The sequence below is a fragment of the Cucumis sativus genome, chromosome 4 (assembly GCF_000004075.3).
Source record: "Cucumis sativus cultivar 9930 chromosome 4, Cucumber_9930_V3, whole genome shotgun sequence".
In the NCBI taxonomy this organism is placed as follows: Eukaryota; Viridiplantae; Streptophyta; class Magnoliopsida; order Cucurbitales; family Cucurbitaceae; genus Cucumis; species Cucumis sativus.
The window spans coordinates 17,485,139-17,496,753 of NC_026658.2; the positions used below are offsets into that span (position 1 = coordinate 17,485,139).

The 11,615-nt window shown below is 35.0% G+C and overlaps 2 protein-coding genes across 5 annotated transcripts; one reads left to right on the forward strand and one right to left on the reverse strand.

Moving 5' to 3' along the window:
* Positions 1 to 290: 290 nt before the first annotated feature.
* On the reverse strand, positions 291 to 6,809 carry LOC101220514 (SWI/SNF complex subunit SWI3C). The gene is made up of 9 exons (XM_004142585.3): positions 6,570 to 6,809; positions 5,876 to 6,445; positions 4,947 to 5,488; positions 3,680 to 4,043; positions 3,527 to 3,603; positions 2,405 to 2,541; positions 1,866 to 1,939; positions 1,604 to 1,764; positions 291 to 1,202 (listed from the first exon to the last, which is right to left on the reverse strand). The coding sequence occupies exons 1-9, from the start codon at positions 6,595 to 6,597 to the stop codon at positions 708 to 710; spliced, it is 2,448 nt and encodes an 815-aa protein (XP_004142633.1). The 5' UTR covers positions 6,598 to 6,809; the 3' UTR covers positions 291 to 707.
* Positions 6,810 to 8,663: 1,854 nt separating this feature from the next.
* Positions 8,664 to 11,302, forward strand: LOC101218855 (protein HAPLESS 2). 4 transcript variants are annotated; one of them, XM_004142658.3, is made up of 4 exons: positions 8,664 to 8,797; positions 9,052 to 9,209; positions 9,463 to 9,563; positions 10,596 to 11,302. In XM_004142658.3, exons 2-4 carry the CDS (start codon positions 9,112 to 9,114, stop codon positions 11,111 to 11,113), a joined length of 717 nt encoding a protein of 238 aa, XP_004142706.1. In that variant the 5' UTR covers positions 8,664 to 8,797; positions 9,052 to 9,111; the 3' UTR covers positions 11,114 to 11,302. The 4 variants fall into 4 exon arrangements, with proteins under 4 accessions (XP_004142706.1, XP_031739639.1, XP_011653782.1 ...); XM_031883779.1 differs by lacking the exon at positions 9,463 to 9,563; XM_011655480.2 differs by having other exon boundaries at positions 8,665 to 9,209; positions 10,639 to 10,772.
* The last annotated feature ends 313 nt before the right edge of the window (positions 11,303 to 11,615 follow it).

Here is an 11,615-nt window from a genome sequence, read left to right on the forward strand (position 1 = left end):
AAGAATTTGCAAGGATGAAAATATACGTTAATACATTATCTATAAATTGAAGTGTTAGGCATCGTTATTAAACATTGCCTAATATTCTCAGTATCTTTTATAAGTGCTAGTAAAACATAAAAGCAACTGTCATCTACTTTGTCAAATACGAGTACTAACAATAAATTTAGAAGTAAAAATATCTTAGTTTTTTTCATGTAAATTAGTTTATAAGTTGTGCTAATAATAACTTGTAAAGTATTATAAATATATCCGTAGAATTGAAATCTTAATAATGTGAAAGTTAGATATGGACAACAAGGGAAGTAAAAGGGGAAAATGAAAAATTCACCATAACTAATTCTTCTAAACATCAACATCAAGGGAAAGCACATCCAAGGTGTAAATTACCAAGAAAAAGAAGAATGGAAGCACTTCCATAAATGGTTTTTTTTTTTCAACTTAAACAACTAACCTTCTCCCTTTTCCTCTTTTCTCTTTTGTTCTTTTTACATCTAATTGAATGCAATTACAAATTACAATCCCTACTATGGCCTCAGGTTAATTTCCCTTCTTTTTGCTCCCAAAAAGAAAGGTTAGACAAATGAACAAATCTCTCTCATGGAACATTATCATTTCCTATTTTATCTGCCCCTCTTTCTTTTTCATCGTCGAACAAATCAACCTTCAGAGGAAATCAATTAATTCAAGTAATCTTTCTTCCAAATTCAGCCTAGGCCAGAGCTGGATCCAGTAACAGGCCTCATCATTGGATGACTGAGAGAAGGCTGTGCATTGCTTGGACCATTGAACATGGCATTAGAAGAAGTTGTCGAGGGCAGTTGTTGTTGTTGCTGCTGCTGCTGAATTGCCGATAAGGGTAGTCTTTGTCCCAAACCAAACATCGGCTGTCGAGGCATATATGACATGTGGGGGTGAAGTGGTTGTTGGTTGTTGCTGTACCCTGAAACACTCGGCTGTGAAGCTGGAGGTGAGATCATATTCGGCCTACTGTTTGTGTTGCTGTTGTTTACTACCATGGAAGGGATAACCCCTGGTAAACTCGCAGGTGGCGTAACTCCAGCAGGTCCAAATTGGACACCTAACATTCTTGCTCGCTCTGCAACAAACCTCTGCCTTGTCCTCTCAACTTGTTCGCATTCCTTCATCAAGAAGGTTTCTACTTCTGCAAACTGCTTCAGCTTCAGCTCCAGTCTCTTTAACTGTTGCATAAATTTAGATAAAACGGAGACATCAACCTCTTTTTACAAGTGAAATACATAGTTTCAATCTCAAACCTTTCCAACAAACAAGACCGTCGTTCTATCTGAATTAGAAAAGTATGTGGCCTAAACTTGCGAACAGGCTTTTAACCAATAAAAAACTGACACATTTAGATGCAAAAGTAAGGACAGGAAATTTTGGGAGAAAATGGTCAATATAATGCATGCATGTTCAGAACCCTCCGTCAGTCATTTCTTAGGAAGCATGAACATACATCGGACATGTGTCCAACAAACTAAAAATGTAGATTTGAAGCAGAACATCAACTTATAAAGACATAGTTCTGAATGATTAAGCAAAAAATGTCGACAACTTCTACTAAAAATTATAGCTGCGGTACCTGATGATTTATAATATTAGCAGACAGTCGTTGGATTTCTCGTTCTTCGTGGTCAGCAAACAATTTTGCCTTTGTTGCAGCAGCAGCAAGGCCTGCTTTTGCTGCAACTTTAACTCTTTCAGATGATAATAGTGTTGCTTCTGTCTCTGCCTTGTTCTCATCTGAATTTGGCCAATGCCACACATATTGAATAAATTTCAGAGTAATTGTTAAACATTAGTCAAGAAAGAGAACTGGCATGAGTAAAAGTCTCAAACCAAACCTTTTCGATCGGTTGAATTTGGAAGTTCTCCATAGGAGCTACCTTCTCTGGCTTGTTTGGCATCCACATTCATCCTTAATGTTGGAAAAGAAATGTCAATCTTCAAATAAATTATAATTTAAAATAAAACCCGTGTAACTGCATCATAATACATAATAGCATTCATAGGATTATCTCCAGGGAAGTGGGAAGTAGCCAGTAGGAACCTGTTTCATCCTCTAAAATGTCTCGCATATAACATTAGTTTAGATGCAGTATGTGCTATACTCTACCTCCCTGTTCCTCAGTAAAATACACATGCATGCACAACCTCCTTTATGTGCTCAGTAGGAAGAAAGACATCTCTTGAATAAATAAAACTTACCTATTACTATTAGTGATCCATCAACTTTTTTCTTTTTTTCTTTTTTTTTTCTTTTCCTTTTATTTATAAGAGACTATTTCATTGATGTTATGAAATATCAAAGGTGCACAGAACCCTACCGTATGAAATATCAAAGTGATATAACATTTATGATCAGTAAGAAAATGAAAGTTACCTATTAGCGTTGACAGAACCCTCCATATGAAAAATGCTCCCAGACGAAGCTACACTGTCCTCAGATAATGCAGCTAAGGATGCATGAGCACAAGATGCAGCAACTCTTGGTCCAATAGCAGATGCGAGAAAAGCAACCTTGCAAATATCCAATAGTTAAATCAATTACAACCCTATTTACAGAATGAAATTCTCATTTTTGTAAATGAAGAGTCCAATATCTCTATGGAAGTGACTTCTTAGCAGAATAATATGTCAATTGTAAATTAAAGAGCTTGGAATATAGGCAATGCTCTGAAGGCATATCAAGATAAGCCATCTACGGTGGAAAAAGAAGCATATGTCAAGATACTACCCAGTCTAGCATTTATTGAGATAGGTTGGACTCAACTGTAAAATTTATGGAAACCCTTCGCTTGCATTTGTATTTAAACATATGATTTTGCATTCATGTTGAAGGTAAGAATTAAGATAAGAAGATAGGAAAAGAGCTTGACATTTTCTGCCCTTCTTTTCAGTTCTTTCCAACAATAATAGTGAGAGTCAGGTCAATTCAAGAGCACCTTGCTCAACTAATCTTCTAGACATCCTCTGAACCTCCTAACCCAGTTCTGTATTGACTTGTGACGACAGACCACCATACTTTAAACTATGATATCAGAGAACCTGAACTTACCAACCACTGACCATTTGATTCTGGATTTTACCTATCTTGTGCACATTCTTATTACTCACAAGCCACCGATACTAGTACTACTACTAGCTCACTCCAGGTCTGAAACAGCTTCAAACACTCCTCACCACTCTTTTCCCTGCTAAATTGTGCTATGCTCATTGTTCCAAATCATCAACCAGTAATCCTTCTTCTGGTCTAATACTCACAAGTTATTCACTCACAACGTAATGATGGCACATCATCCACCCCCCCCCCCCCCCCAAAAAAAAAAAATGATGTAGATAGCAAAACTTTGACTTGATTGAAGAACTAGATGGCAGACGCTCAAGATATCAGCAAATATAGGAAATATTATAGCAATTGAATATTGTTCTGAAACAATTTAATTCTTCAATCTTACTTGATGAACTGAAAGATGTATAAAGCATCAAAGAAATGGGCACATACCAACGCCATGACTGGATTCCCAGAATTGGCAAAGGGAAGCCTATCGTGCATCTCCTTATTATCTTGAGAGGAAGATCCTAAGAAATAAAAATATATTTAGAAAGAATATGTCAAGAAGTCACGAAGAGGCTGTCAGTTAAAAGTTCAAAATACCTGCTATGTTTCCGTTCATATTTGAGCGTGACTTCTCACTATCTCCTCCATGTGAAGCACTTGATGAGAGAGAAACCCCAGGCACATCAACATTTTCTAGAAGGCCATCCTCCACTGATAAGCGGAGAAAATGTATAATGCACTGAGCTTTAGACTTGGACCCAACGTGTTCGGTAATTTCATTCCAATTCTCATTATACAATTCTATTGCTTCTAAAAGCAATAGAGTTTCTTGATCAGTCCAATTTTCACTATCTAGTTCACCATAATCTTTCGCCATGTCCACCCTCAGAAAATCAACGCTTGAATGGCCAGCAACGTATTTGCCTTCATGAAAGCAGTCAGAGCAAAGTAAAACATCAACCTGTAACAAGAATGCCAATAAGTCATTAAAGAATTAGGATCCAAAAGAATTCAAAAAATTTCTAAAAGTCCTGCATCAGAAGCAATATCTTGCACTATCAGAAGGTAAAAGATTTCATATGACTTCAAGATCCAATCTTTGATCGATGTTCCGCCTAATAGAAAGCAAAGGCCCCTTTCCCATGATTCCCAAAACAAAAATACTGTCTTTTACCTGACCATCGTTAATGTTCCTTCAAAGATGAAATACTATCTTTTGATTTCCCCAGTAAACACTTGAATTACAGAGCTTTTGTATGCAATCAAGCAGAATAAAAAAGACCATGGAAACCTAAAAGCCAGCAACGTTTGATTGGTCCAACGGTCTTCCCCAAAAAAACATGGTTCTAACTCAATATACCAGCCTTAGAAAAGGACAGAGGTCAGTGGGTAGGATTAGAAATTCTACTCTGAGATGAAAGTTTAAAAACTTCTAATTCAATTGCTAATCCCCATGACTTCTTTTGTGCACCATCAAACACAATAAATCCTGTAGATGCAAGTTCAGTTATGATGTAGTTTAAAGAGATTTCAGGTGGAAAAAATATGCAACAAAGTCTTACATGCTAGATCAAAAAATTATGAAAGAAAAATAGTTGGCAAAATCTTCAACAAGGTCAGAAGAAAGAAACAACTACAAAAATACAGACTTCGATATGCTTGAGGAAAAAACTGCCTAGTCATACAGACCTATACTATTTCCTCTCATTTTCTTCCCCTGCAAAATTGAATAGCCTAGACCCCAAGGTCTCTAGAATTTATCATTTACACGCTTCATAATTCTTTCAGGCCTATATACAAGGTTCATAATGCTGGTACCCTGAGTCAGAAAAACAATGGAGTACATATGGTGATGGAAACTAACCTCCTTCTGTGACTGGTAGTATGCAATGGGAACAGACCGAGAACAAGAGCTACAATGATTTTCAGCTAGACGCTCTCGAATTCTGTTATCCAAATCACACAAACCATCAATGTCATCACGGCATGGAAGTGCCGAATAGACATCAGCCGCCTTGAGCCTACATTTTGGTTTGTCAAATTTAACCAAGCTATCAATAGGCTTCAAAGCAGCTGATGGCACATGAATCTCACCGTTCATATCTTCTCTCAAGTATGAATTGCTATTCCATGGTTCACAGCTAGGTGTAGGAGCACAATAATTAATAATACCCCAATGATCAAGAAATCGAACAATTCGAGTTAAATCTTCATTACTGACACCATCAACCAACCCTTGACAATCTGAAACTGTGACCCTTTTCTCAGGATTCTCCATGTATTTGGCAACAACAAAATTTCGAATCTCCATATACTTTTCAGGAGTGCGGTCAGGCAATTTCCCAGAGAAAAAATGTGGAACAACTTGTCTCTCAAGTCGATGCACCGTGGCAGGTGAAAACCAATCTGTTTCCGAAAAATCAATTGTCACAAAGTAGAAATCTATTGTAGGCATGTAACATGTTAGATAATATTCCTCTCCCCCTTTTTTCCAATTAAGTGCAGTGCAAGTAATCCGGAGAAAGAAATTGACGGTAGATGCATTAAACTCTACCTGCATATACTAATACTAACACACAAAATCTACTATAATTTTCCTATGCACACAGATCTCGACTTAAATTTGATCACACTAACAACTACAAAATTTAATATAATTATCTATGAATTCAAGCTATTCCACTGAATTAAAATTCCCTAAATAGAACTCATCCCACAACAAATATAAGGTACGATGCTAATGCACATTGTTTTCCCCCAAAAGATTAGTTGAAGGGAACGAGAGGATCAGACCTGAGTGCATAGGGACAACATGTACCCTACTCCCAAACCTCTTAACCACGCCACGCCCTTCCATGATCGGTGGCGGAGTTATTACATAGGCAGCATTCCCAGCCTCCACCCTCTCCTGATCCAGCAAAGCCGGACTATCCGCCGGCATAGCAGACAGTGCCTGAAGCTGCCCGTAAGACACATTCTCCAAAATCAAGGAATTTCCAGGCACCCCTTTACTCTCGCCATACTGATTTGTCCTCTCCATTGCCACAACAGCCAAAACAGAAGAATGAGGCCGAGTAACAGCCCGTTTAACAACCTGAGGAAACTCAGAAACTCGAAATTTATCATCGGACAGTAGTTCAGGCTCCTGAATAGTGGAATTGGGCGTGGGGTGAAGCCCAATCTGAGGGTCCTCAGAGTCATCATTGTTATCACGTTCCATTTCGTCATTTTCAGCAGCAACAAGGTCTTCATCTTCATCATCATCATCATGCCGGTTAGTACCGTTGTTGAAAGTGTTGGAATAGTTGTTCCTACGGCCAATTTGGGAATCCCTCTTCTTTTTCCGCCATTTTCCACGAGACCCTGGGATGGGTTGTAGTAAAAAAAAAACAACAAAAATTAGCAAACTTTAAACAGAATTGAAGATGGGAAAGTTTGAAGAGAGAGAGAGAGAGAGAGAGAGAGAGTTAGGTTAAGAAGAAGTTACCAGATGGGAAGGAAGGGGAAGGTGGCATTGTTGAAGGAAAATCAGAAAGAGAAAATTGTGGGGTCTGTTGATTGTTGTTATGCTACGAAATTGAAAGCATGGGGGAAGAAGAGGAGAGAGAAATAGGGCTTTTTCGTTCTCTTTCTCTCACTAAAATTCCTCTCTCTCCATGGTTCTGTGACTCGGAGCTTTGGTTTTTCTTCTCTCTTCCTTCGAACCAATTTCTCAATACCATTTTTCTTTTTCTTCTTTTTTCTTCTTTTTTTCGTCTTCACAGAATACCGTCACGTGCGTTGCGCGTGTGTGCTCCCAATATTTCTAATGTCAAATTTACAAATCCCTAAATCAATTTTTAGTGTTGGGGATGAAATAAAAAAGAAAACTATTAATTTAATCTTCTAAATTTTGATGATAGATTAAATTATGAATTCTAAACTTAGTACTCATTTCACACAAAGATGCTGTCAAATTTATAATTGTATCCATTAACTCCTAAATTATATTTACAGACTTTTAGTTATAATTTTTTTTAAAATGGTCTATTTATCCTTTTAACATCAATATTCGAATATGTCTACCTAAGATAATTTGTAGAATTAATCCTAATAAGAATTCTAAATTGATTGACTTATGAAAATTTGATAATTTAACTTACTCAAATAAAAAATGAAGAGTAAAACAAATTCACCGGCTTGCAAAAAAAATTAAAAATTTAAACTAATACAACTTTTAATTTATAATTTAACGTATGGGTATATATATATATACTTTTACACCTTCATATGTTAATATAACATTAAATTAATTTATGTTAAATTTAATTAAGTAATTATTTAAATGGGCAAAAAAAAAAATTGTTGAAAACGTTTGAAGTTAATGATTATTTTGATCCTCGAAGTCCGCTAAGTGCTAAGGGAACCCTAATTATAATTGATGATTTATGATAGCTTGAATTAGTTGGGATTAAATTTTAAAATATACAAATATGTTCAAATTTTAATACCTTTATTGCATTTTGGTATTGATGAATAAATATGTCTCAATTCTTTGGGATCAGTAATTAACACGATGGCTTATGCAAATGTTCAAACATTTCTTTTTCTCATCTGGTTAATGTTTTAAAGTTATGCCAACATGAGTTTAGTTCAATTGACACATGTATGTTCGTGTGAACAAGGGATCCCAAGTTGATATCTAATAGATAGTATATCCACAAAACTTATGAACTCATTAAGTCTAATGGTTGTCAAGTAAACCACAAGTTGTATCCAAGAACCTTCATTCTACCATCGTTAAGTTTTGATGGCTCACACATATAATGTTTGTTTTGCAAACCCTCTTTACGTGGAAATATGTCTACTAACATAGATCACATCGTCTTAATAACTTATGACTAACATTGATTATTACATATTTCTTATAACACAATGAACATTATATGATTAATAAGTTTTTGTGAGTGTTTTTTTAGTATAAGTAGATATGAGAATTTGAAGTTTCAACCTCAAAAAAATATTGTACATATCTATTACGATTTATCTAAACAATCACTTTAACATAATTTATTAAATTGAATATTACACTACAAAAATATATTCCAATAAGAATACTTATATTGATATTAGATATAGAGGGAAATAGAAGACTATGTGCATTGCACTTACAACAATTTTTTTTTTATGGATTATTTTATACATGTTATATTTAAATTTACTTAATCAGTAAGAGTATATAAAAGTAAGTTAAAATCTTATTTTGTTTCAAATTTATTAGAACTCCATTGACTAAATCTTATTTTGGTCACTGAGCCTGCCAAAAAGAAATCCAAAACAATTGAAGTGGAGACCCTAGTTTAATATATACAAGAACTAACAAATATTTCATGGTGGTATTGCCTTCATCGATCATAGAATAAAAGATTTGAAAGAGCTCTCAATACGAGATGATCGAGCAGAAACTTGAGAGTGTGACCAGTAAAAAACTTTATCTCACAATTTCGCTCTAAAATTTCCATTAATTAAAAACTTTGGGCTTTTACGAACTCAATAACCAAATCAATTGGGCTTTATATTGCAAAAAACGGGCTTTCTATTGGGTCGCAAGTCCAAACCCTCCAAGTTTCTCTCAAACACTCCCAACTCCTTCCCTCTCTGCCCGACGGTTATCTCTCCACTGTGGATATGAAAACACCCGCCATTCTTCTTCCATCTCCCGTTCTTCAATTTCCGGTTCTCTTCAACATGCAATTCTTTCATTTCTGCTTACATTTTCAGTTCCTTTCTCTCGGTTTATGATTCTACTTGTTCTAATTTTCCGAACAACCTTCTTTGATTGCTGTGAAGTACAAATCTAGTAAAATACTCATGATCGATACACGATACTTCTCTTTAAATTCAACCATAACCCCTTTCTACGATCGCCTCTTCTAGTTAATTGATTCAATTTAGGATTTGGGGTTTCACTATTTCATCTTTTTTCGCAGGAGTGTTTTGATTATGTTGTAATTCATTAGTTTTTAGTGGAAGCTGAATCTATACGCGTAATGGGTAATGTAGCCAGTTCATTGGCCTCTGATGTTTTTTCGGCCATTGGCAAAATCTTTGGATCTCCACTTGATTTTCTCTCTGGAAGGTCCTGCAGGTTGGTATCTTTAATTTTCTTTTGATTTTCTCACCATGTGGCTTCCATCCGTAAACGTAATTATTTACCTGATTTTGTCATGTTCTGTGCCTTTTTTTTTTTCCTTTTTTAATTGAATGTTGATTGCCTGATTTTTTGTCGTATTTTTTTAAATTTTTGATTTGAGTATTGTTTACCTGATTTTGTCGTATTTTTGGCTTTTTTGATTGAGTATTCTTTACCTGATTTTGTCGCTGCTTGCACATGTTTGCAGTTCAGTATGTGGATCAACATGGGATTTCATATGCTACATAGAAAATTTCTGTGTTGCCAATTTGCTAAAGATGGGAATGGTTTTTATTCTCTCATACTTTGGTGAGTTAAACAATATAGTTATTTTGTGCGTCTCTGCCTTGGTATATCTAATATGCTGGAATTTCTCTGGTTTCCATGGTTGGAACTTGGAAAAAAGCAGCTAAATCCTTGCATATCGAGGTCTGAAGTTATTGACTAATACAACTTAGGTCAAGTTACAAGTTTAGTCCCTAACTTTGAAGTTTGTCTCGTTAGTATTAAAGTTTCGAAAATGTCTAATAAGTCTTTAAACTTTCGATTTGTGCTCTTTGACAGATTCAAAAATTTTAAAACTAGTTGATTTGTTAGAAATAAATTAATTTTTGATGTCAAACGACTCTAAACTTTCTATTTTGTATCTAGTAGATCGGTGATTTTGGAATCTTTGAATGTGATGGGTCTAAATGTGTGGTGACTAATTTATACCCTAACCTACAACTCAATATACAAGCACTTCTAGTTCTGTAAGCATGGCAAGGTTACCATCATATTTGATTACAAGTTACAACTAAAGATTCACTATTAATAAACTGGCTTCTCTTATTTATAGAAGACTTCTAGTTCAATAGTTTAAATTTGGTATGGTATGAAAACATGCAATTGTTTCTTCTTGTTTTGAAATGTATAATTCATATCTATCAACATTTTAGCCGTCAAATTAAAGTCACTAGCATCAGTAACTTTCTGTGTATAATGATAAAATGCCAACCAAGTTTTATATGGTATGGAAAAAACGTAGCTATTTTCCCTGTGTTTCGAAATGTGATAACTTTGAGTTATTGAATGAAGTCTAAGGTCACAAAGCTTTGGATTATATTATATAACCTTATCTATGCCTGGTATGACTCTAAATCATAGGCTCACAAGGTCAAAAGAAATTTTTCAGTAAAGGGACCTAAATCCTGTTTAGATGTTTTAGTTACAAACTTACAAGTAATAGTGATTACTTTTAGGGTCTTAGAATTTAGTACCAAAAAATATATGTGCATTTTTGTTTGTTGTTTATTACATAGAACACTAGTTTATTACTTGAATTTGCCTTTTCCTATGCAGTTCTTTTACTTCTCTATTTGCTACATAAAATTGGTATCTTTAGATGCATTGGTCGGGGACTCTGCAGAATGATATGGACTTGTTTAGCTTCTTATTTTTATGCGTGGGAGTACTGCTGCGGTTTCATGTGTATCAAGCTTGCCAGTGTCAAAAGAACAAGAAGACGACACGTTAGGAGAAGAGACATGGAAGAAGAGTTTGAAATCGAAGAAGGAAAATGCCGGCATGAGTCAACAAGCGACTCGACCAATGTCCTTGAACATGTCGAGTCGAAAAGTAGCAGAAGGGTGTCTCAAAGATGGAGAAGGAACCACAGAGATTCTCAAAGGAGAAAATCGTTGAGGCCGAAAGGTCATGGAGTTCGAGTAAGGAGTGGTAGAGTGTTGGTTTATGGTAAGCATAGAAGAAAATCTGTTGAAGTTGGGAATCATTTGAATGAGATAGACAGCTTTGGAATGTATGGATCATCCAAATATGTGCATAAAGAAAGAAAATATAGAAGAGGAAGGCCAAGATGACAGTAGCTGGTTGTGATTGGGATATGAACTGTATATTTGCACTTTGTGCTCAAAATTATTCTAAAAGTGTCTGAATCTATTTGTTTCTTTTTGTTTTTCTTTCTGTCATTGTAAAAACTCTCATTTTTGTTTCATTATTGCCTATTGTTTGTTTCTTTCATATCAATTATCAGGTTTTAAGTTTAGATATTTCTAATGGCTTTTTTGGGTCCCACATGATGATTGATAACGATTTTTGTTTTTGTTTTTCTGGAAATTTTCACCTTAATTCTTAATCTTTTTTATTTGTCAAACTTTAAAAATCAAACTGATTTAATTTACCTAACTACGATGGATAATAGTTTGAGTGATATTAAGTTGGTAGCAATATTTGAAAATTTCAGTGATAGAGTTTAATATAATTTGGATTCAACTTGGTAGTAACTTTATGTCTTTATGTAGTATGTAATAATTAAGATGATTATTACAATCAATTTTTCATAGTCTACATATATACCTCTCT